The 24,450-nt window shown below is 48.4% G+C and overlaps 1 protein-coding gene across 1 annotated transcript; it reads right to left on the bottom strand.

Annotated features, from left to right (window-relative positions):
• Positions 1–5,422: 5,422 nt before the first annotated feature.
• On the bottom strand, positions 5,423–7,233 carry LOC147111512 (uncharacterized). Its single transcript, XM_085999911.1, has 2 exons — positions 7,000–7,233; positions 5,423–6,841 (listed from the first exon to the last, which is right to left on the bottom strand). Exon 2 carries the CDS (start codon positions 6,642–6,644, stop codon positions 5,697–5,699), a length of 948 nt encoding a protein of 315 aa, XP_085856037.1. The 5' UTR covers positions 6,645–6,841; positions 7,000–7,233; the 3' UTR covers positions 5,423–5,696.
• Between the last annotated feature and the right edge of the window lie 17,217 nt (positions 7,234–24,450).

Here is a 24,450-nt window from a genome sequence, read left to right as displayed (position 1 = left end):
TGCCATGCCCACGGGCCCCAGCGCCGAAATTCAGTTGCGGCCGCCTCGCCCGTGGCAGCCGCAACTAAGACTCTGGCAACAGAGTCCAACATGTGTTTGCGCCGGCGCATTAAAGGCCCCGCGGCGGCCGGCCGCTGTCCCGCCGGCCGCCTGCCCGCAGCTCCCTCCCCGGACTTCTCCCCCCCCCCGCCGGAACAGATGCAAGCCCGGCACTTGTCCGAGGTGCCGGGCTCATTTTTGAAGAGATTTGCGCGGGCCGCGGCCGGGTGCAGGCAGCTCCTCCTTAACGGAAGGAGGAGGCCTGTACTTCCCGAGCCTGCCGCACCGCAGCGGGCGCCGCAGCGCCGGAATAGCGCCGCAATGCGGCGCGTTGTGCCAGTTTTCAGGCGCTAAAACCCTTCAGTAGCACCGGCAGCCGTTTGGGCGCAGCGCTACTGAATTTTTGGCGCGCGCAAAGGGACTTAGCGCCGGCGCTAACTTCCGGCGCTAAAGCCCTGGCGCAGCGCAAACTCAATTTCTAGGCCTAAGTGCTTCATCCTGATTTCTGCACTTTGGGAGTTTTCATCACAAGCTGGGCAGACCAAGTCATCGTAATATTCCGTGTCACTCAACAGGTCATGGTACTATTCGGTGTCGTCCTGAGCTAGTCTAGCGAGAGGGCCTGCTACTTCTTCCGTACCCAACTAGACGTTAGCCGACTGTTGTTCCCTCCCTAGACATCTTTCCTGAAGAGGCTTCTTCATGCGTTCATATTCATCCCGCTCTTCCTGGGTTTCCTGCAAATCCTTCACTAATGACCTCGTTTGTGATTTCAATACTTCCCCTTCCCTCGGGGATTGATTGATCAGGCTATTCAATCCTTCTACTGGAGCAGCTGTTTCAACATTCTGCTGTTCACATTGACGTGATTCAGCGTACTTTTGGCATCCCTGTAAAATCTGTGTTGCCACCTCAGCTATTTCCATAACTTTTGAGAGCTCCGAACTCCTTCCCTTTGAAGATTGAAGCTCGTGTTCAGATTGTTCCCATGGTAGAGTCTTGTCCTTCAGCATATGAAGGAGTTGGCTGACCGTTAACTCTTCCACGGGAACACTGTGGGTCAGAGTCTTCTCCATTTCATCCACCTTTTCCTCCAATGCTTTCGCCTTCTTTTCCTCTTGTACTTTGGCTTCCAGCGCTCGGAGAAGTTGCGCATTGATGCTCTCTAGCTCATGTTCAGAGGCCATTCTTACAGTCTCTGTGTTTCTTACAGTTCCCTTTTCTTCCACTGAATGGATTCCCAGTTGAATCTGTTCTTCAAGTTGTTGAATCTCGGTCATTGCCGCCCCATATTTGTCTTGGGTTTCCTTTAATATTTTTATGAGTTCTTGTACATCTTGTCTTTCATGTTCTGCCATGTCTTTCACCTCTAATTTCTCATCTATGGATGGAACTTCTACCGATGAGTCTGTCTTGGCCTTGAGCTCATCAAGAATTTCCTGCAGCCTTTGGACTTCTTGCTCATGTTCAACCTTCAGTTGCTCATATGCTTCCACTGAAACTAGCTTTTCGGAGGTTGCCGAGTTAACCCCTTCCAGAATTGTAGCCTGGGCCTGTTCATACTGTTCTTTCAACTTCTCACACTCTGCTTGTAAGGAGTCATAGAGAAGAACTGGAATAAAATCCTGGCTTCCTGAAGATTCCTCTTCATTTGCTTCTTCCTGCAAATATTCTAACTCCTGAACAGCATAAGGGAGATGTGATCGGTAATTGGTCACGATGGCTCTATGGTCGCTCTCTGCTTGAGCTAGCTGCTTCTGTTGTCTTTCCAGATTCTCCCATTCGGTGTCATAGAACTTTTTCATTGTTTTCATCTCTTGTACGAGACGGTAACTCAATTGTTCTAATTGTTGTCGTAATTTGAAATAAGTTTGAGTCCGAGCTCGGTGTTCTTCCGTCATGGATATGTCCGTAACTTGAACAGGCTCAGAATTTTCTGTCGAACTAGGTTGTCGTTGTTCGGTGGAGTTCTGTTCTGAAACTTTGTTCTTCTCTGGAGCATAAGCCTTTATGCATGCCTTCGTTTTTCCAACCTTCATCGGCAAGTCCATTTCAGCCTTGTCTTTCATATTTGGGTTGGTCTTATCGTCATCCGTTTCAGAACCTGAGCTGATTGTCTGCACCGAGTCCTCACTCGTTATGGCTTTTAGATAGTGCCATTCCATGTCTATTTTCTTGATCCACTCCCGTCCTAGAAGTGGTGGTCCTCCCTCATGTAGTACGTATAAGTTCATTCTTGGGTGTTCTTTACCCCTATCTCTCACTTTGACTCTTATCTTTCCCATGGGGTATACTTTATGCCCCGTGTATGTCTGCAATACGAACTTGGTATCTCTTAAGGGTATATGTGAGAATAGCCGGTGGTAATCCCTTTGATTTATGACTGATAGAGCTGATCCAGTGTCCAACTCCATTTTCACTTGGATTCCAGCTATTTTTAGCATGACCCAGATAGTTTGTAGGTCAGCTTCCTTACTCACATTGTGAATTCTCAGACTACCCAGCTCCTGGCCGTTTGGGTCTGAGTCTGAATTCTGTTCGTCTGAACTCTTCTCAGCCACCTTGTGTACCTCGTTGTACTTTTCCTGTGATGGCTTCCTTTGGTTGTTGGTCCTTTTCCCTGACCGGCATACCTTAGCTATGTGACCCAGTTTGCCACATTTCCTACATTCCTGGTTCTTAAACCAGCATTGGTTCTGGTCGTGTGTTGTCTTCCCACAACGATAGCATTTTGTTGTTGTCGAGGTAATTTGATCCACACTTAGTGCTGCTGTCTTTAGCTGCATTTCCGCAGTTCCCTTTGCTGCGGCTTCGTGCGATGCTGCAATAAGGACAGCCCTGTCAAGTGTAAGGTCGTTCTCTTCGAGTAGTCGCTTTTGCGTTCCTTCCTTTGCCAACCCACACACGAACTTGTCTCGCAATGCCTCTGTCAGATTCCCTCCAAACTGGCAGTATTTCGCTAGTCTATGCAGTTCGACCAAGTATTCTGCGTTGCTTTCGTCTTTCCGTTGCGTTCTCACATAGAATTTGAATCGTTCCGCCAACATCAACGGTGTGGGGTTCAAGTGATCCTTCAGAACAGCCACAATATCATCGAAAGTCTGATCCGCCGGTTTAGCTGGTGATTGTAGATGCTTCAAGAGCCCGTATGTCTTCGGGCCCATCGAGTTTAGCAAGGTTATAGCTTTGACATCTTCTTCTATTTTATTGGCCTCACAATAGATCTCGATGCGTTCCACATACGTGGCCCAGTCTTCTACCTCGGCATTAAAATCGTTGATGTTACCACGCTTAGGCATCTTCCTCTCTTTCTGATAACACCCCGAATTATTTCTTTAACTTATTTTTTTTTCTAAGATGGCGGTTTTCCCGCGAAAATGGCGGTTTCCCACGCTTATCTTCTCTCCCCGCCCACTTCAATGGCGGTTTCCCGCTTCTGTCTTCTTCCCCGCCTAATGGCGGCTTCCCGCGTTTCTTCCCTAGCGGGAGGGGTCCACTTTCCCCCACAGGCGACGGCCGCTGGCTTTCAGGTTCACAGCATGCGCGTCGGTTTCAGGGCTTTCCCTTTTCTCGGCAGGGCAACCGGCGCTGGTTACACCCCGTTGATGGCGAACAGTTTCAGCCGCTGGGCTGGCTCTCGCTCAGTTCCCCTTGCTCGGGCTCTGTCTCTCTCCCACTCGCTCGGCTCTACCGGCGCTGGGTACACCCCGTTGATGGAGAACAGTTTTAGCCGCTGGACTGGCTCTCGCTCAGTCTCCCTTGGTCGGCTCTGCCTCTCCCGCTCGCTCGGCTCCCAATCGCGCCTCCCAGCCCTCTCGCAGTCCGGTGCTTCCCTCCCCGGCTGCGGCTGAGTTTATCTCTTCCCGCGCCTACGTTCCTGGTCGCAGCGCTTCGTGGCTTCGGTCGCTGCCCGGCCTTTTTTGCCGGTCGCGGTCTAGCTGTCTCACGACGCCGTTGCGTCCCCCAGCCTGTCTGTACCGCGGCTTCCTTGCCCCACACTGCCCCAGTCTCAGCGGGCGCTAACACTTTGCGCCGGCGCTAAAGCCCAGCTGAATTTCGGCGTAGGCGCAGATCCGGCGGTGCCCGGGCGCTAAGTGGATAGCGCCGGAAATCTGGCGCTAACGGCTGGCGCAAACAGCTGAATTTCTAGGCCTTTGACTTCAGAAGCAAGTGCTTCTAGTTGTTTAAAAGGACAGGAATCAGTAAACAATGACTGTGAGCTACTATTCAGTGGCCTAATTCAAGTAGAATCCTGCCGAAAGGAGGTGGGTCAAATGCAGTCAGTGATTGCTAATGGCCCAGAAATTCGGGTCGGGGGCTTCCCGCGGGTGCAAGCCCCCGACCTACACTTACATATCGCGCTGACATTTGAAGACTGGGCCTGCGTGGATTTCCGGTCTGTGGCCCAGTTCAGCTCCCAGCGCGCTGTGCGTGCGTGATCCAGCGGCGTACTTAGTGCGATGAGCCGGCTGGGATCAGGTGAGCACTGGGCAACCAATGGGAGTTTACAAAAGTCCATTCATGAGATAGACATAAGACCTGTCAAACTCATGAAAAGTCCGGGCGCCCAAAACACTACTTAAACTTTAAATAAAAGTTAAAAAAACATTCCAATAATTAAATTAACTATTAATAACTTTAAAAAACTATTTTAAACAATTATTCAAATTTCTGCCAAAAATTTTTTTTCAATAAATCGGGTCCAAAAATACCCTACCTTACTGTAAATTCTTCAAAAGTAATAAACCTGTGGAAAAAATGTTCTAACTTTAATTATTAGACCACTTACCTTATAAAACTAAGTCCTTACGTCTGCTTTTTACATTCGTAAAAGTGGAGGCCTTCACGCACGGACAAACCTGTCAAAAAAACTGAAGTTCAACGCGTACGCGCTGCCTCAAATGTCGCTGGGGAACCGCCTCTTAACCCTTTGGTTCAGAGGAGGGGAAATGCCGGTGTTCCGCACATGCGCTGTGCATGCTGAAATCCGGCACTTCCAACGGGCCCACGCGTGAGTACCCCGTCCGTCCTCAAGCAACGGTTCCGTTGCCTGGATCGTTCGGGCGGGTCTCTTCAGTATTCGCCGGATAGAGTCTCCCAGTTCGTCGTGGTGTGCTGCATGCTCCACAACCTGGCTATCCGCAGGACTCAGGCACTGCCACCTGACATTGCCCCACCACCTCAGGAGGACGAGCAGGAGGACCCTGAGGAGGAGGAGCACCAGGCCAGGAGGGAGCGACAAGGTCCAAGGGCCGTCCGCCGGGGGCTTATTGCTCGACACTTCTAGGCCCCCTGTCAGGGAATGGCCTGGGCCACTGAACGCAGCCGCTCCGCAAGCCCTCAGCCGGTTAACCCAACAACCACTTGAAACATGACACCTGCACATGGTGAATAAATAAACATCTTTATTTCAAAAACTCAGGGCCCTTCCCACATGGAAGAGCAAAACAGAGAAGACCCCCAAAAAACAGTCACAAACTTCTGTCACTCCCAAAACCTGGGGAGGACTAACAAAACATCACCATCCAAATGGCCTTCGTCACTGGCCTAACAAAAACAAGCCCCCCCCACAACACAAACACCCCCATAAAACCAAACCACATAATGCCCCCCAGAACAGAAGCCCCCGCATCACCCAAACCCTCGCTCAACACACTCTATTCGGTGTGGCGAGAGGGCGAGTCTGTCGACAGCCGTCTTTTGCCCCGGCCCGTCCTGCTGCTGCGCCTCAAGCTGGGCCGTGAGGCTGTGGCGAGGCTGGGGGAAGGATCTTCAGGGCGACAAGGCGTCTCGCCAGATGCCCTTGGGGGTCGGCCTACACGAGGGCGGGCCCGGGAGGGGCCGGCTGGTGGCTGCTGCAGCTGTGGGTGGCCCTCTTCACTGGCTGCAGCAGCTCCTTGCACCCTGGCTGGGGGAGTGGCAGGCTCGCCTGCACCAATGGGGACAAGGTGGGTGATGCCAGGCGCGCGCTGGTCGCCAGACACACGTGCACTCGGGCGGCCTGGCCGGGGAGCAAGCGCGCCAAACTGTTGGTCGCCAGACCGGTGTGCGGCAGCTGGGCGGCGGCTGGCCTGGCGACGCCTCCGCGCCAGTGCGAGGGTGGCAGAAGTCAGTGCCCCAACTGCGCCGGCATGTGCCCGCATCTGCAGTGCCATTGTCTGCACAGCACCTCTCAGCTGGCGACTGGCGTGCTGCGCTGCCTCGAGTTGTTGCACCCCCCTCTCATGCGCTGCCACAAGGAGCTCCACCCCCCTGGCGTGCACTGCTGCGAATTGCTCTAGGCCCCTGGCCTGGGATTGGCCGAAAGCCACCACACTTTGTGCGAGGCTTTCGATGGCGTGAGGCATCTGTGCCACCACCTCCATGATTTCGACGTGCCGCCGCTCCGACGCCGCCGACATCTCGTCCAGGAGGCGCACCTCCTGGGCGACGTCCGAGTCCGGACTGGAGGGCGCCTCCACCCTCTGGCCAGAAGGCTGGCGTGCCGCCGGAGCCTTGCCGCGTGCGGCCACGCCACTGGGACCAGGTTCTGCCCTCCCCTCCACCGCCTCCCCCCTCTGGGCAGAAGGCTGGTGTGCCGCCGGAGCCTTGCCGCGTGCGTCCATGCCACTGGGACCAGGTTCGGGGCTCCCCTCCCCCGCCTCCCCCTGGCTCTCCGGCACGCCAGACGTCTCCCCTTCATTGCCATCTCCTGGAGCGGAGGAGGGTTCCCCCGAGGTGGCGCCTTCCTGCTGCTCCTCGACGTCCTCCTCCTCCGAGGGCCTGGCTGTCTGGGCTTCAGGGAGCACCTCCTCCTCACCAGCTGAAAGCAGGAAGGCACAAGTGTAGCTTTAGAGTGAGGACAGGCCGACAGCGAGGGAGGCCGCACTGGTGCATTATGCGCATTTTTCGGCCAGTGGGGAAGGATGTAGATCTGATGCGCGAGGGCAAGGAGAGAGGTGCACCCGGTCCTGTCCTTACCAGTGGGTTCCAGTATAGGGTCGGCGTCGCCGAGCGCCACAGGCCCAATCACCGGGTGACGCAGCAGTCGGGCCACCCTCTCTTCCAGAACCGTTAGCTCCTGGTAATCGCGAGGGCCTCCACCAGTGACACGCAGGCTCCTGGCGTTCCTCGCCAGCTTGGCCTGCAAGAGAAAGGAGGGCGTCTAAGTACAGTGTGGTGCCCCGTTGTTGTGTGTGAGGCCTCCCATGGTGGAATAGCTTGCACAGTGTGGTGCCCCGTTGCTGTGTGTGAGGCCTCCCATGGTGGAATAGCTTGCACAGTGTGGTGCCCTGTTGCTGTGTGTGAGGCCTCCCATGGTGGAATAGCTTGCACAGTGTGGTGCCCTGTTGCTGTGTGTGAGGCCTCCCATGGTGGAATAGCTTGCACAGTGTGGTGCCCTGTTGCTGTGTGTGAGGCCTCCCATGGTGGAATAGCTTGCACAGTGTGGTGCCCTGTTGCTGTGTGTGAGGCCTCCCATGGTGGAATAGCTTGCACAGTGTGGTGCCCTGTTGCTGTGTGTGAGGCCTCCCATGGTGGAATAGCTTGCACAGTGTGGTGCCCTGTTGCTGTGTGTGAGGCCTCCCATGGTGGAATAGCTTGCACAGTGTGGTGCCCTGTTGCTGTGTGTGAGGCCTCCCATGGTGGAATAGCTTGCACAGTGTGATAAGTGCAGAAAGAGCTATTGATTAACATGCAAGTGCCATTGCAGCGGCAGCAGGGCTGGGCATTAGACCTTGGATGTCCCTTTGGCCCTAATGGGAGGTGCACATGCAAGGATGAGGGGGACACTGGAAAGGGTACTCACCTTGACCAGCCGACATAGGTCATTGTATTTCTTGCGGCACTGGTCCGCACTCCTGGGAACATCGGAGTTGGAGGAGACCCTCCGGGCAATTTTGGTCCACGCCTCCCTGAACTGGCTCCTGGGAGCCTTCCTGCCACTAGCCGGGCACACGACCCGTCTTCTCTTGCGTACCCCATGAAGGAGCACACCCAGCGCATGCTCAGAGAACCGCTGGGCTCTTTCACGGGCCCTCTCCATGACCTCCAGGCGTTGATTTGGTACACAACCAGTCCTGAGGCCTAGTTGCAGGGCTACAGCATGCAGGGCGTGGCTGCAGTCAAAGTTGACCCTTCCCCCTTTAAGAGCTGGCCGGCGTCAGGGTGTCTGCTGACACTCACCACATGATCGCACCTGCGCTGCGCCCGGAATCGGCGTTATCAGGCTGCATCGCCGGATTAGCGCCTGAACACAGGGTTCCAACGCCTTTTGCAGCGCTCGGCCAAAAAGTTGGCCAAATCTACTGAATTTCGGCGAGCTCGCCTGCACTTTCCGGCGGCCGCTAAATTTGCCGAGCGCCCGACTTTAGCGCCGCAATAGCGTCCGAACTGAATTTCTAGGCCAAAATCTTTAACCCTTTGGATTCCACCTCATTCTTACCAACTCTTTCCTTTGATATAGGAACAAAATTAATTCCATCTCTCCAATTTTCTAACTTTTCTGATTCTCCTAGCACTAGCACTGTAGATTCTATGAAGTGAATAATTTCAACATTGAATCTTCTCATTCAATAAAACAGGTTTATTCCTTTTTCTCATGATCTTCGACTGTTTTCTCATGATCTTGGTGATATTTCCCATATGGCACTTGACACCACAGGACTTCATGGAAATAATCCATCACCGGGGAGAGTCTTTGCAGCAAATCATTGCCTATCAAGAATTCATCTCCACACTTACCTGTGACATACATAGGGTGAGGAACAGACACGTTCCCTATTTTAACTTTAATCCAAACTTTTCCATGTGGCTTTTGGGAAGTCCCTCCAAATCTATCACATCCAGTTCACAAGGAAGGATTCTAAGATTTCTCTTTTGATTAATAGCCTTGACCAACTTAACAAGCATGTTCCTTGTAATTAAAGTTACTTCTGAAGCTGTGCCTATTAAAGCTATATCTTTCATGTAAATCAGTTTTTACGTAATACCTGTCGCCTTTTGGAGTACGTTTCCTGAGGAAAAACTTATGTTTCTTTAATCCTGTCAAGTCTAAACCTTTATCTTGATTGGCATCCACAGCTGCCTGGTTGGACTGAGTCTGATTTAAGTACCTTTGAAAAAGATTTTCCATATTCTTTTCTATTGTAGTTTTTAGATCCTGCTCATTAAAATTATTTTGCTTTCTATATGGCTTTCTGTAAAATCTGGGCTCCTTTGCTGACTAGAACTCTGTCCATATTGGTAATACCCCTGTCTGGTATAATTTTTGTTTCTCCAATATTAGCTCCCAGACTGCCCATATTGTTGGTTTGACTGGAGTGACTTGTCTATTGTCTGGATACTGTTTCCTATTTCTTGGAGTTTGAGGGTTTAATTCTCCGCCTTTCATTTCAAAGGAAGGTTGTATATTAATATCACTCACTTTTACCCCAGATTTGAATTTCTCTTTTCTTACATCTCTCACCTTTTGAGCAGAATCATGAAGAATTTCAACTTCTGAAATCACCCATTCAATGTTTGCTTCATACCTTTCTACATCCCGAGTAAGTACACTTTTAGTTCTAAATGGCAGGGAGTGAAAATATAGGTCCTTAAATTGCCTTTCCTCGACATTGGGGTGGTCTTCTCCCTCAAAATACACACATTTAAATCTATTAAAATAATCCCTTGGGTGTCCACAGATTAGCATGACATTGCATAAGCTGCTCTTATTACTGTGGTGCTATTGCGGTATGTAGCAAATTTCTTTCTCAATATTATTGAAACTGCTTCTACGGTTTCTTTTGCCACTAACGGTGACTGATCAAACCATTCTCTCTGTTCATCATTAAAGGACCACTCAAAAACATTTCAACTTAGAATCATAGAATGATTACAGCACGGAAGAAGGCCATTCGGCCCATCGAATCTGTGGTGGCTCTCTGCAAGAGCACCTCAGCTAGCCCCACTCCCCCATCCTTTCCCCATAGCCCTGCAAATGTTTTTCTTTCAGGTACTTATCCAACTCCCTTTTGAAAGCCATGATTGAGTCTGCCTCCACCACCCTTTCAGGCAGTGCATTCCAGATCCTAACCACTTGCTAAGTAAAAAAGTTTTTCCTTATGTCACCTTTGGTTCTTTTGCCAATCACCTTAAATCTGTGTCCTCTGGTTCTCAACCCTTCTGCCAATGGGACCAGTTTCTCTCTATCTACTCTGTCCAGACCCCTCATGATTTGAACACCTCTATCAAATCTCCTCTCAATCTTCTCTGCTCTAAGGAGAACAAACCCAGCTTCTCCAGTCTATCCACATAACTGAAGTCCCTCATCCCTGGAATCATTCTTGTAAATCTTTACTGCACCCTCTCGAAGGCCTTCACATCCTTCCTAAAGTGCGGTGCCCAGAATTGGACACAATATTCCAGTTGAGGTCGAGCCAGTGTTTTATACAGGTTCATCATAACTTCCAGGCTTTTGTACTCTACGCCTATTTATGAAGCTCAGGATTCTGTGAGCTTTTTTAGCTGCTTTCTCAACCTGCTCTGCCACCTTCAATGATTTGTGCCGATATACCCCCAGATCTCGCTGTTCATGCACCTCCTTTAGGATTGTACCCTTTAGTTTATATTGCCTCTCCTCATTCTTTCTACCAAAATGTATCACTTCACAATTTCTGAATTAATTTTCATCTACCACATGTCCACCCATTCCACCAGCCTGTCTATGTCCTCTTGAAGTCTATCACTATCCTCCTCACTGTTCACTATACTTCCAAGTTTTGTTTCATCTGCAAATTTGGAAATTATGCCCTGTAGACCCACATCCAAGTCATTAATATATATCAAGAAAAGCAGTGGTCCAAGTACCGACCCCTGGGGAACATCATTGAATACCTTCCTCCAGTCTGAAAAACAACCATTCACCACTACTCTCTGTTTCCTGTCACTTAGCCAATTTCATATCCATGCTACCACTGTTCCTTTCATTCCATGGGCTTCAACTTCGCTGGCAAGCCTATTATGTGACACTTTGTCGAACGCCTTTTGGAAATCCATGTACACCACGTCAACTGCATTTCTCTCATCAAACCTCTCTGTTACCTCATCAAAAAACTTGATCAAGTTGGTTAAACACGATTTGCCTTTAACAAATCCATGCTGGCTTTCCTTCATTAATCCACACCTATCCAAGTGACTGTTAATTTTGTCCCTGATTATTGTTTCTAAAAGCTTCCCCACTACCGAGGTTAAACTGACTGGCCTGTAGTTGCTGGGTTTATCTTTACTCCCTTTTTTGAACAAGGGTGTAACATTTGCAATTTTCCAGTCCTCTGGCACCACCCCCGTTTCTAAGGAGGATTGGAAGATTATGCCCAGTACCTCTGCGATTTCTTCCTTCACTTCCCTCAGCATCCTAGGATGCATCCCATCTGGTCCTAGTGACTTATCTACTTTAAGTACAGCCAGTCTTTCCAGTACCTCATCTTTATCAATTCTTATTCCATCCAATATCTCCTCTACCTCCTCCTTTACTATGTCTATGGCAGCATCCTCTTCCTTGGTGAAGACAGATGCAAAGTACTAATTTAGTACCTCAGCCATACCCTCTGCCTCCATGTGTAGGTCTCCTTTTTGGTCCCTAATCAGCTCCACCCCTCCTTTTATTACCTGTTTACTTTTTATATGCCTATCGAAGACTTTTGGATTACCTTTTATGTTAATTTGTTCTCTCTCTCAATTTATTTTAAGAACATTCAGAGCCCTTTTAACTCTACTGATGTGTTCTTCAATGGAACATTTTGAATTACGCGAGTATTGCTTTCCTATCAAGTACATCAGGTAATGGACTTTCTTTGCCTGAGACATGGCAATGATCTGTTTTCATTTAAAAATCAGGAAATGGCTGAAAGCTGTATACAACAGTTCCTAACTCTTAACTGCAACATAAAATGTGTCAGGATGTAAAAATTAAGATTTCCAAAATTAGAATTAGAATGTGAAAAATTAGGATGCCTGCATTCTCCACCAAAATATGTAGGAGCAAAAAGATGCAAAGTGATTTACACTTTAATTTGGTGAATTGCCTTTTTAATCTCCACATGATTTAATTTTATTTTTAATTTAATGGGCCCTTTTTCCTAAAGAAACTTCAAGCACAAACCATGGCTTTATAAAGAAAACAATCATTTATTATTAATACACTGTAAAATTGACGTTAGAATTTAAACAACTTCTTGGGTTTATGCATGAATTAGAATTGTCTTAATATCAATACAACATCTTCTGAATTTCCAAACTGTATAACCTTTGGAAATCAAATGTCTACCTATGACTAACCCCATAACGAAAGATATATACTCATGGTTGGCTCAAGCTTGTCGAGAAGATTCTGGGTATTTTTTTAAATTATTCGTTTATGGGATGTGGGCATCGCTGGGAAGGCCAGCATTTATTGCCCATCCCTAATTGCCCTTGAGAAGGTGGTGGTGAGCTACCTTCTTGAACCGCTGCAGTCCGTGTGGTGAAGGTACTACCACAGTGCTATTAGTTAGGGAATTCCAGGATTTTGACCCAGCGTGAATGAAGGATCGGCAATATACTTCTACGTCAGGATGGTGTGTGACTTGGAGGGGAACTTGGAGGTGGTGGTGTTCCCATGCGCCTGCTGCCCTTGTCCTTCTAGGTGGAAGAGGTCACGGGTCTGGGAGGTGCTGCTGAAGAAGCCTTGGCAAGTTGCTGCAGTGCATCTTGTAGATGGTACACACTGCAGCCACAGTACGCTGGTGCTGCAGGGAGTGAATGTTAAATGTGGTGGCTGGGGTGCCAATTAAGCAGGCTGCTTTGTCCTGGATGGTATTGAGCTTCTTGAGTGTTGTTGGAGCTGCACTCATCCAGGCAAGTGGAGAGTATTCCATCACAATCCTTACTTGTGCCTTGTAGGTGGTGGAAAGGCTTTGGGGAGTCAGGAGGTGAGACACTCGCCGCAGAATACCTAGCCTCTGATCTGCTCTTGTTGCTACAGTATTTATGTGGCTGGTTCAGTTTAAGTTTCTGGTTAATGGTGACCCCCAGGATGTAGATAGTGGGGGATTCGGCAATGATAATGCCTTTGAATGTCAAGGGGAGGTGGTTAGACTCTCGCTTGTTTGAGATATGGTGTGGAGATGCCGGAGTTGGACTGGGGTGGACAAATGTAAGAAGTCACACAACACCAGGTTATAGTCCAACAGCTTTATTTGAAATCACAAGCTTTCGGAGCGCTGCTCCTTCTTCAGGTGAAGCTGTGTCTTTATGCATTTCTCCACTTCACCTGAAGAAGGAGCAGCGCTCCGAAAGCTTGTGATTTCAAATAAAGCTGTTGGACTATAACCTGGTGTTGTGTGACTTCTTACATTTGTTTGAGATAGTCATTGCCTGGCACTTCTGTGGCGCGAATGTTACCTGCCACTTATCAGTCCAAGCCTGAACATTGTCCAGGTCTTGTTGCATGCGGGCATGGACTGCTTCATTATCTGTGGAGTTGTGAATGGCGCTGAACACTGTGCAGTCATCAGCGAACATTCCCATTTCTGACCTTATGTTGGAGGGAAGGTCATTGATGAAGCAGCTGAAGATGGTTGGGCCTAGGACACTGCCCTGAGGAACTCCTGCAGCGATGCCCTGGGGCTGTGATGATTGACCTTCATCTTCCTTTGTGCTAGATATGACTCCAACCAGTGGAGTGTTTTCCCCTGATTCCCGTTGACTTCAGTTTTACTTTGGCTCCTTGATGTCAGACTCGGTGAAATGCTGCCTTGATATCAAGGGCAGTTACTCTCATCTCACCTCTGGAATTCAGCTCCTTTGTCCGTGTTTGGACCAAGGCTGTAATGAGGGTGGGAGCTGAGTGGTCCTGGTGGAACCCAAACTGGGTATCAGTGAGCAGGTTATTGGTGAGTAAGTGCCGCTTGATAGCACTGTCGATGACACGTTCCATCACTTTGCTGATGATTGAGAGTAGACTGATGCATTTAGGGTTAGGGTTAGGGTTAGGGTTAGGGTTGGTAATTGGCCGGGTTGGATTTGTCCTGCTTTGGATGGGTACCATTGTGGTGTAGCATGGCTTTCTCCTTGTAGCCAAGTTAAGACTGAGATCAATAGATTTTTGGACTCTAAGAGAATCAAATCAACTTTTATTGTCATTGTTAGTGCACAAGTGCAATACAACAAAATGTAGGCTTGCGGCTCCCGAGAGTGTACATTTAGATTAAGACATTTAAACATTCAACATACATTTGGCTTGAAATACATTAACATAAACATAACCATAATAAAGTGCATTGGCAGATGTGCAGGCTTTAGAGTTTATTTGTGGAGTTCAGTAGGATGACAGCCCTGGGAAAGAAGCTGTTCCTAAATCTGGTCGTACGGGTGCGAATGCATCTGTAGCGTCTCCCAGATGGCAGGAGGGCGAACAGACTGTGGCTGGGGTGGGTAGGGTCTTTGATGATGGACCGTGACCTCCGTAAACAGCGTTTCTGGTATATGTGCTCTATGGTCGGTAGCCGGGTGCCGGTAATGCGTTGGGCAGTTTTGACTACCTGCTGCAGGGCTTTCCGGTCATAGTAGCTACAGCTGCCATACCATACTGTGATACAGTGATACAATCAAGGGATATGGGGATCGGACGGGAAAGTGGAGTTGAAGTCGAAGATCAGCCATGGTCTTATTGAATAGTGGAGCAGGCTTGAAGGGTTGTATGGCCTACTCCTGCTCCTATTTCTTCTATTCTTATGTTTTTACCTGTTTCCCAGGCAATCAGTAAGCCTGCATAGGCAGAAATCTGTGAGGCAGCAAGCAGTCAGGAAGATACCAGGTGAGGTGGCACTGCCACGAAGTGAAAGGCGAGGTTGGAGCTGTTGTGGTTGAGCTGTGTCTCTTTCCACTCTGGATTCTGCCTAGCTTTAAAAGCCATTTTTAACCTAGAACTACACCTCTGGGGTAGTGGCTTGTCAACAATAGGACCGTACAAATATAACCCACGATTCATGACACACTTGTTTTCTCTCAGTATCCACAATATAATGCATGCAGGTGTTCAAAATGACCTCCAGCCGGCCTGGACTCATTCTTGTTGCTGTTGTCATCTATTCTCTGCTGTGTGGCCTTGTAAAAGACATTGTAAAAGTCTAAAGAGTCCTTTTTCTCCAGACATGCTGGAGCCGATTTAGTATCAGGCTTTTGTTTCATCAGATGAATTTTCACTATAAAACCTAGGTCCCACAGGTTTTTATTTTGTTCCTCTCCCTTTAGATGTCTCTAGGAAATTGACCATCCTTTGACTGATTGAGCATGCAGATAACCTGCCACCTGCTGCAGCCTTGAACCAATGTTACTTTTAAGACAACTACTAGGAGATAGACAACAACAGATCAAAATGATGCCCTCCAACTTTCTCTCCTTCTTGTAAAGCAATACGCTCCTATATCTTAGTACCTGCCCCAATACCATGACAAAGATCAGAAATGCACTGTGTGGGAAACTGGAGGTTTAAACTTCTATTCCATTGCTCTGTGGCCCAGCCGTATGATGATTGGAGCATCAGTTTGTAGGTCATCTATCTGACTAGTTTTAAAAATAAAGCTTAAGGACTAGAGTTTATGTTCTAATGTAGGGGTGCTTCAGAAGTGGAATTAAGCAGTCTTGGTGATGGTTAGGAAGGTTGGTTTCAAGCTCATCTCAGGGTGAAAAGAACACCATGATTGTGAACAACCTGGTTCCACCTGAGAGAGTGGCTGGGAAAGGGGATGTAGTTAGTGACAAGAGTTTGTGGCAGGGGCCAAAGACAATATTCTCAGATTTCACATTGTTAAGATGGTGGAAATTGGGACTCATCCAGGGCTTGATATTGGATAAGCAATCTGACAGGCCGGAGGCTATCGAAGGTTGAGAGGAGTGGTGGGGTGATACAGCTGGATATCATCATGTGAGAATTGACTCCATGTCTGTGAATGAGATTGCCCAGGAGCAGCATGTAGATAAACAAGAGGAAGGAACAAGGAGGGATCATCAGATCTCCCTGAGATGGCAGTGTGGGGGAGGAAGAAGAAGCTATTGCTGGAGATACCCTGACTATGTTCAGATAGAGAGAAAATACATTTTATTGGTGGGATATGCTTCATCAGAGCTGAAGACTAAAAGGTAAATGGGCATTTTAGTAAGCTTGGAAAAATGGGTAAAAAATCGGGGAAGGGGAGAAAATCAATGATGCGCTAATCACAGAGAGGGAGGGAGGGAGTTAGTAGGTTAAATGACCTGCAAACTGCTGACTAGAAAACAGTTAGATGATATAAAGGATCAGTTGCTGATATAAATATATAGGACAAAAGAATATCCATATAGTGGATGGTGAAAAGACATGTGAGAGGCCAACACAGACAAGAAAATGGAGAAAGAGGGGAATAAAGCAAGAGGCAAATTGCTTTGAACCTATTAATCACATTTGTATTGCTAAAGTGTATATTGGAACAAACCAGCTTGTACATCTTTCACAGCCAATGAGAGCACCTTCAAAGGGTGAGAGAGGTTTGGCTGGTTGAGTCTATCCACCTGGCTGTGTCTTTTGTTGAATGTGCCCTTTTTACTGAGAAGATAAATATACATTGAATGACTCACTGAATATTTCATGCTGTCTGTTTGACACAGCAGCATAGATTAATGGCGTTATGCACAGCTTACTGTAAAGTACCCTGCCGACAGAATGTTTGAAAGAATGTCCGGGAGGTGATTGAGTGTACTGTGTCAGCTGTATGTGCGAATAATGACAGTTAATTTGTCATCTTTCTCCGATCCATCTAACATCTATTTTTGGCTTTATCTACTAGTTCTCAACCATCTTCATTACTTCTCTTGGTACTGCAGATGCAGCAAGTTATTAGATCAGTTCAGGTTAATATAATTCCTGAAAACTGAATTATATTCACAACTTACTATGTTTCACATCAATGATTACATACACACAAGGCAGACTGTTTTTTCAAAATTATCCTTTTTTTTCACCTTGCAATTTTTGAATCATTCACCGCTTCTGGATATTCTTCTGATTTCTGCAGGTTGTGAACCTATGTTAATGATTTGACCTTTAGTTTATTGATTACTCTTTGACAACATAAATATTTTTTAAATATTTGTTCCTGGGATGTGGGCGTCGCTGACAAGGCCAGCCTATATTGCCATCTCTAATTGCCCTTGAGAAGATGGTGGTGAGCTGCCTTCTTGAACCGCTGCAGTCCTTGTGGTGAAGATATTCCCATAGTGCTGTTAGGGAGGGAGTTCCAGGATTTTGACCCAGCGATGATGAAGGAATAGCAGGATGGTGTGTGACTAGGAGCGGAACTTGGAGGTGATGGTGTTCCCATGCGCCTGCTGCCCTTATCCTTCTAGGTGGTAGAGGTCGCGGATTTGGGAAGTGCTGTCGAAGAAGCCTTGGCGAGTTGCTGTAGCGCATCTTGTAGATGATACACATGCAGCAATGGTGCGCCAGTATTGGAGGGAGTGACTGTTTAAGGTGATGGATGGGGTGCTAATCAAGCGGGCTACTTTGTCCTGGATGGTGTCGAGCTTCTTGAGTGTTGTTGGAGCTGCACTCATCCAGGCAAGTAGAGAGTATACCATCACACACCTGACTTGTGCCTTGTAGATGGTGGAAAGGCTTTGGGGAGTCAGGAGGTAAGACACTCGTCACAGAACACCCAGTCTCTGACCTGCTCTTGTAGCCACAGGATTTATGTGGCTGGGCCAGTTAAGTTTCTGGTCAATGGCAACCCCGGAATTGATGGTGGGGGATTCGGCAATGGTAATGCTGTTGAATGTCAAGGGGAGGTGGTTAGACACTCTTTGCTTTTATATCATCTTCTGTGATCTGCAGATCTCTGTCCAGTTTCTGTTATTATTGTCCTATTATTTTCCCCAGAAATTTTGCACTTAGCTAGATTAACTCACAGAGCAAAATTTATAAGGGTTACAAGGGTCTATCTACTAATGCAGCACTATTGTAAGTACTTTTGATTTGGCCAGTCAGTTCTGAGTGTTTATGTCAGCTGTAGCTCAGTGCTAGCACTCTCACCTCTGTGTCAGGAAGTTGTAGGTTGAAGTCCCACTCCAGAGACTTGAGCACAAAATCTAGGCTGACTCTGCAGTACTGAGGAAGTGCTCAGTGGAATTCTTTTGGATGCGATGTTAAAGCGAGCCCCTGCCTGCCCTCTCATGTGGACTTAAAAGATCCTGTAGCACTGTTTTGAAGAAGATCTGGGGAATTTTCCCCAGCATCCTGGCCAATATTTATTCCTCAACCAACACCACTAAAAACAGATTATCTAAAAAACTTTGGTGGCAAAAACAGGAAGGCAGATTATTATTTGAATGGCAATAGATTGGGAGAAGGGGAAGTGCAAAGAGACCTGGGTGTTCTTGTGCACCAGTCGCTGAAGGTAAGCATGCAGGTGCAGCAGGCGGTTAAGAAGGCAAATGGTATGTTGGCCTTTGTAGCAAGAGGGTTCAAATACAGGAACAAGGATGTCTTGCTGCAGTTGTACAGGGCCTTGGTGAGACCGCACCTTGAGTATTGTATGCAGTTTTGGTCGCCTTATCTGAGGAAGGATGTTCTTGCTATGGGATGAGTGCAGCGAAGATTCACCAGGCTGATACCTGGGATGGCAGGAATGACGTATGAGGAGAGATTGTATCGATTGGGCTCATACTCACTGGAGTTTAGAAGATTGAGTGGGGATCTCATCGAAACGTATAAAATTCTGTCAGGCCTGGACAGACTAGATGCAGGAAGGATGTTCCCGATGGCCGGGGAGTCCAGAACCAGGGTTTATAGTCTAAGGATAAGGGGTAAGCCATTTAGGACTGAGATGAGGAGGAATTTCTTCACCCAGAGAGTGGTGAACCTGTGGAATTCTCTGCCACAGAGGGCGGTGGAGGCCAGTTCATTAAATATATTCAAGAAGGAGTTGGATATATTTCTTAAGGGATATGGGGAGAAGGCAGGGACAGGGTACTGAATTTGGATGATCAGCCATGATCTCATTGAATGGCGGAGCAGGCTCGAAGGGCCGAATGGCCTACTCCTGCTCCTATCTTCTATGTTTCTATGTTTCTATCTGCTCATTTGGACTGGACAGAGGTATACAGTGGAGTTCCCCAACGTTCAGTACTAGGACTACTGCTGTTTTTGATATACATTAATGACTTGGACTTCGGGATACAGAGCACAATTTCGAAAATTGCAGATGACGCAAATCTTGGAAGTGTTGTAAACAGTGAGGAAGATAGTAATAGACTTCAAGAGGACATAGACATGCTGGTGGAAAGGGTGGACACAAGGCCCACGAAATTCAATGCAGAAAAATATGAGTTTTACATTTTGGTAGGAAGAATGAGGAAACACATTACAAGCTAAATGGTACAATTTAAAAGTGGGTGCAAGAACAGAGAGACCTGGGAGTGTTTGTGCAGACATCTTTGAAGGTGGCAGGACAGGTTAACAAAGCAGTTACTAAAGCATATGGGATCCTGAGTTTTATAAATAGAGGCATAGGGTACAAAAGCCAATAAATTATGTTAAGCCTATATAAAACAATAGTTTGGCCCCAGCTGGAGGATTGTGCCCAATTCTGGGCATCACTCTTTGGAGAGGGTACAGAAGGGATTAACTAGGATGGGCCCAGGGATGAGGGAATACAGTAATGTGGATAGACTGGGGAAGCTGGGGTTGTTCTCCTTGGAGCAGAGAAGGCTAAGAAGAGATTTAATAGAGGTGTTTAAAATCATGATGGGTTTAGATAGAGTAAATAAAGAGCAACTGTTTCCAGTGGCTGAATGGTCGAGTGCCTTGGGCACAGATTTAAGGTGATTGGCAACAGAACCAGAGGCGACATGAGGAAACATTTTTTCAAGCAGCAACAAGCCTTCATTTCCTATGCACTTCATCATCTCATCATTTATCCATCCACCGTTGCTACTCACCCCAATCCTTATGCAATGTGATTCATCTGTCTCATAGTCACCCTCACCGAATGCACTGCATCCATCGGGTGAATACCCCACCTTCACTCACTCACAGGTCTGTTTTTTCACCACTTGTAGGAGAAAAGAGCACAACACACAAGGGAAAGGGAGAGAACTGGAGGTGGCCCACCGCAAATAGTCCAGCTCACAGAGGAGGAAGCCCTGAAGATAAGTGGCACATCTGCATCCCTCTCAGTTGGACATGGAGAGACAGGGAGCTTGCAGTTAGCTGGTGACAGAATTACAAATATCTCTGACACATATATGCTGACTTAATTTCATCAATGACTGAACTATGAGAAGACTGACAATGGAGATTGTCAAGGTTGTAACTTTGCCACGACTAAATCATATCCCTTTCTATTGACTTCCAGGGCCTTCACGTGTAAAGCACGTGTCACAGGACATCTATGAGGATAATTCCTCAGAGGATCTCATTCCTTCTGAGGGTGCACTGTCATAGAACGTACAGCCATGCTCCAATGCAAATACTCGCATTTCGGTCCACTTAGACAGTTAGTTGGGTTTTCAACTGGTGATTCACACCTTGCAAATGAGCACGAGCAGACACTGGTAGCAGGGACAGCTGTGGAGAATCCGCATTGGGGGACGCAATGCTCTCCAAGCTCTGCTCAGCTGGACACAGATGTTGAACCCTGGGGGACATCGTTGCAAAGGAGAATGCTAGCAGTGCATCAGCTACTTACCCACGTACTGACAGATGGGCCACGTACACCCTCCATAAAAGCGGAGAGAATATAAGATCATAAGAACATAAGAAATAGGAGCAAGAGTAGGCCATACAACCCCTCGAGCCTGCTGCGCCATTCAATAAGATCATGGCCGATCTTCTACTTCAACTCCACTTTCCCCTGAGCATGGATGAGTCAAGCTTGATTGTTAGTGGATTAGAAGTGCAGGGAATTGTAAGAATGTCTGTTTGGAGAGTGTGACCGCCTCCTTGGAACTTCAAGCATGACTCTCAAATGACTACGGCCATGCAAAAAATGTCTGCCACCTTAAACAGGATGACAGAGTATTCCTTTTAAGCTGTGCAGTCATGTTCAGGGGTCCCGCTTCACCCTGAGTCTTCTTCCTGGAACGAAAAAGATTAGGATGTTGGACTGCCGCAGTATGACTGCATCATGACAGCTCCCAAGGAATTTGGCACAGACCTGCATGAACATCTTCTTGTGGTTGCATACCAGCTGCACATTGATGGTCAAATATCCCTTATGGTTGATAAAAACTCCTGGTTGTTGCATTATGTTTGGATTGCCACGTGTGTGCATTTGGTGGCACCTTGCATCTGTGGGAACCTAGCCAGAGAGGCCCATCTGAGTGCCCACTCATTCTGGTTATCGTCATCACAGGAGAAGTTTATATAACTCCTAGCCCTGGCAAACTATCCAACTGACACCTGCATTATGCATTTATGTGCAGCAGGCTGCAAAACCCTTGAGATGTCTCCAGTAGAACCCTGGAAGGAACCAGCAGGAGCACATCTTCCTGTAGGAGGCTGCAGATGTCTGCCACCAGCTGACATGACGGCCTCAGCCTGCGAAAGCACTGCTCTTCTGAGAGGTCAAGGAAGCTGAGGCTCTATCTGTAAACCCTGTGACATGGCTAGTACATCCTGTGACCTGGGCACTCTCCTGTGCACCTCTTTCCTGTGCACCTCTCTCCTGTGCATGTCTCTCCTATGCACCTCCCTCCTGTGCACATGCTGATCCCACCACAGCATTTTGTCGCTCCCGTGGATGATGTTCTTCCTCTTCCGATGTGCTGTCAAACACATCCAACGCGCCTCCCATCCAGACCTTGTCAGTTTGAAAGTCTCCAAAATAGAGAAAAAGCTATATCCACACAAGAGCTCCTGTCAAATATTTGCACCAGCATTAATCAGAGAGGTTTTAATCAGATGGGGCAATGACAAGTTTAAAGAGGAGAAATTCATTATAGACCCGTTTGGGGTGCTAACTTTTAAAAGTTGAGAAAATTAGTGCCAGGCGCTAATGCTTCTAAACTTTTGAAAAAATTGTTTTTGCACTCCAAGAAGGAAGTGGAGCGCTAAATCAAGCACTCCACTTCCTTCTTGGAGCGCAATCGGCAGCAGGCAGGGCGGAGACTTCAGCAGCACTGCAAACTGGGCCGTGCAGTGCCGCCGCATTCAAAGGCTCCTTCCCTCCCTTCAAGGGACGGGCCATCACTGCAGGCTCTGCAATAGTAAAATTACCTACCTGGACCACCAAAGCCAGCCACGATCCACTCAAGCAGAGTGCCGGGCTGATTGATCGCTGGCAGGAACCCGCAAAAAAAACTGCAACAAGAAAGGTAAATCTTTTTTTACTTACCTCGGCCACCTCGCCTTTAATCATCGCCCCCGAAGCAGCCGGCCGCCCGATGCACGCCTCCTGCAGCTGTCGGTGTTTTTGACCGGCACTGCGGCAGGGGGTGGAAGTCAATTTCGGGTCCGGGGCCCTACCGGGGTGATTCGCACGGCGATGATGTCACGATCTCCGGGCGAAGGAGGTCAGGGCGCAATGCCATAGCACTGGTGCAAAACTCCCGCCGAATATGGCAGGAGTCAATGTCAGTGCTGTGCCCGGTCACAAAGCCATTTGCACCCCGTTAGTGCCCCTCGGACGCAAAGGCACCCAATTTCGCCCCCTGAATAGCTACCTGAACTGGCGGCTCAATCTCACCTCCATTTCACTGGTCAGTTTCCCGAGTCCTGGGAAACCTGTGCTGGAGATGTTAAATTTAAAGCTAAGTTAAATTCAACATAAAAACATCTCTAATATCTCCCAAGGATGTTAATTGCACCAATAACTACCTGCAATAATTAAAACCTTGACTTCAGCGAATAGGTTACTTGCAGGCATTCAAGCAAGCCTCCATTAAACCTGGAAATTTGGAGCCGGGTTACGTTCACGATCAAAAATTCATTAATTTTAACTTCCCACCCTCGCCCAACCCACCCGTTCTTGGAGGTTAAAATTCCCCCGTAGAATCTGATTTGAGAACAGCACTTACAGTTCCTGCACGTCCGTAGCAGTACGGGGCACAGGCATTGACTAGCTGCCATCACATTACCTATATTCATTCACCCTTTGCTCTCATGTAGCCAGCTATGTCTGGTGACTGGTGTCAGCCTTGGCTCAGTGGTATAGGGGGGAAGCAGGGAAGTACTCCTGGGCCTAGAAATTCAGTTGGCTGCGCCAGCCGTTAGCGCCTTAGGAGGAGTAGATCTCGAGCGCTAGGCGCTTAGCGCCCGGGCGCAGCGCGATCTGCGCCTCGCCCCAACTTCAGTAGACATTTAGCGCCGGCGCAAAGTCATTGCGTGCGCTCATCTGCGCGCGCAGATCATGACGTCATTTCGTCGTGCAACGCCCTTTGTGCGCCCGGAACCGGAACTTCACTCGCGCCGCCCCATTGTGCGCCTGGTGGCCCGAACGACTGTGAAGTGGAACGGTTCACAGCCGAGGCGGGCCGCGGGGAGCGCAAATTAAAGGGCACTTACCCTGCACTATAAAGGGCAGCCATTTTGCAGCACTCACTCTTGTGCAACGGATTTTTGGAGAGAGACCAAGGAAGAGAGCTTACTGCTTTGGCCCAACACTAGGACAGGTATTTTTGGCTTCAGGCCAGAGCTTTGCAATTCTCTTTGCCTTCATTGAGATCTCAGTGTTTGCCAGCATATTATGGGGGCTGCATTGGGTGCCAACGCTGAGTTTCAGCATTATGTCTGAAGGGCTCACAGACGCCGTGAGAGAGTGGCAGCCCTGGCTAGACGCAGAGGGGGCAACAGGCGTCGGCAACGGAGGCCTTACCCACTCAGGGAATACCGCCAGCAGCTCTCCTATCTCAACATGTCTGCCGCACAGTGTGTTAGGAGGCTGCGATTCAGAAGGGAGGTGGTTGCAGAGATCTGCCAGCTGCTTCACAGAGGTCTGCGTCCACAGCTGAGGCGCAGGACGTCTCTGTCGGTGGCAGTGAAGGTGACGGTGGCTCTGAACTTCTATGCCACCGGCTCCTTCCAATCCGCTGCTGGGGACATCGCTAACATCTCCCAGTTCGCCGTGCATTGCTGCATCCGCCAGGTGACCAATGCCCTTTTCAGAAGGAGACGTCAATTCATCTCCTTCCCCATGACCCTGGACAAGCAGCAGCAGCGTGCAGTGGGATTTGCAAGAATAGCGGGCTTCCCCATGGTGCAGGGCACCATTGACTGCACGCATGTGGCTTTGCGGGCACCTCTGGAGCATGCCGAGGATTACCGCAACCAGAAGGGCTACCATTCCCTCAACGTACTGCTGGTGTGTGACCACAGGCAGCGCATCCTAGCTGTCAATGCCCGCTTTCCAGGCAGCAGCCACGATGCCTTTATCCTGCGAT

This window comes from Somniosus microcephalus, chromosome 10 (genome assembly GCF_052327205.1).
Source record: "Somniosus microcephalus isolate GS21.2 chromosome 10, FLI_Smic_1.0, whole genome shotgun sequence".
NCBI classification, from domain to species: Eukaryota; Metazoa; Chordata; class Chondrichthyes; order Squaliformes; family Somniosidae; genus Somniosus; species Somniosus microcephalus.
Note: the sequence above shows the minus strand (reverse complement) of the source record. Positions and strands in the feature narration are given on the sequence as shown.

Bases quoted from the DNA above. Each gene is read 5' to 3' on its own strand.
- LOC147111512 (XM_085999911.1), bottom strand. From the start codon at position 6,644: ATGGACGCACGCGGCAAGGCTCCGGCGGCACACCAGCCTTCTGCCCAG.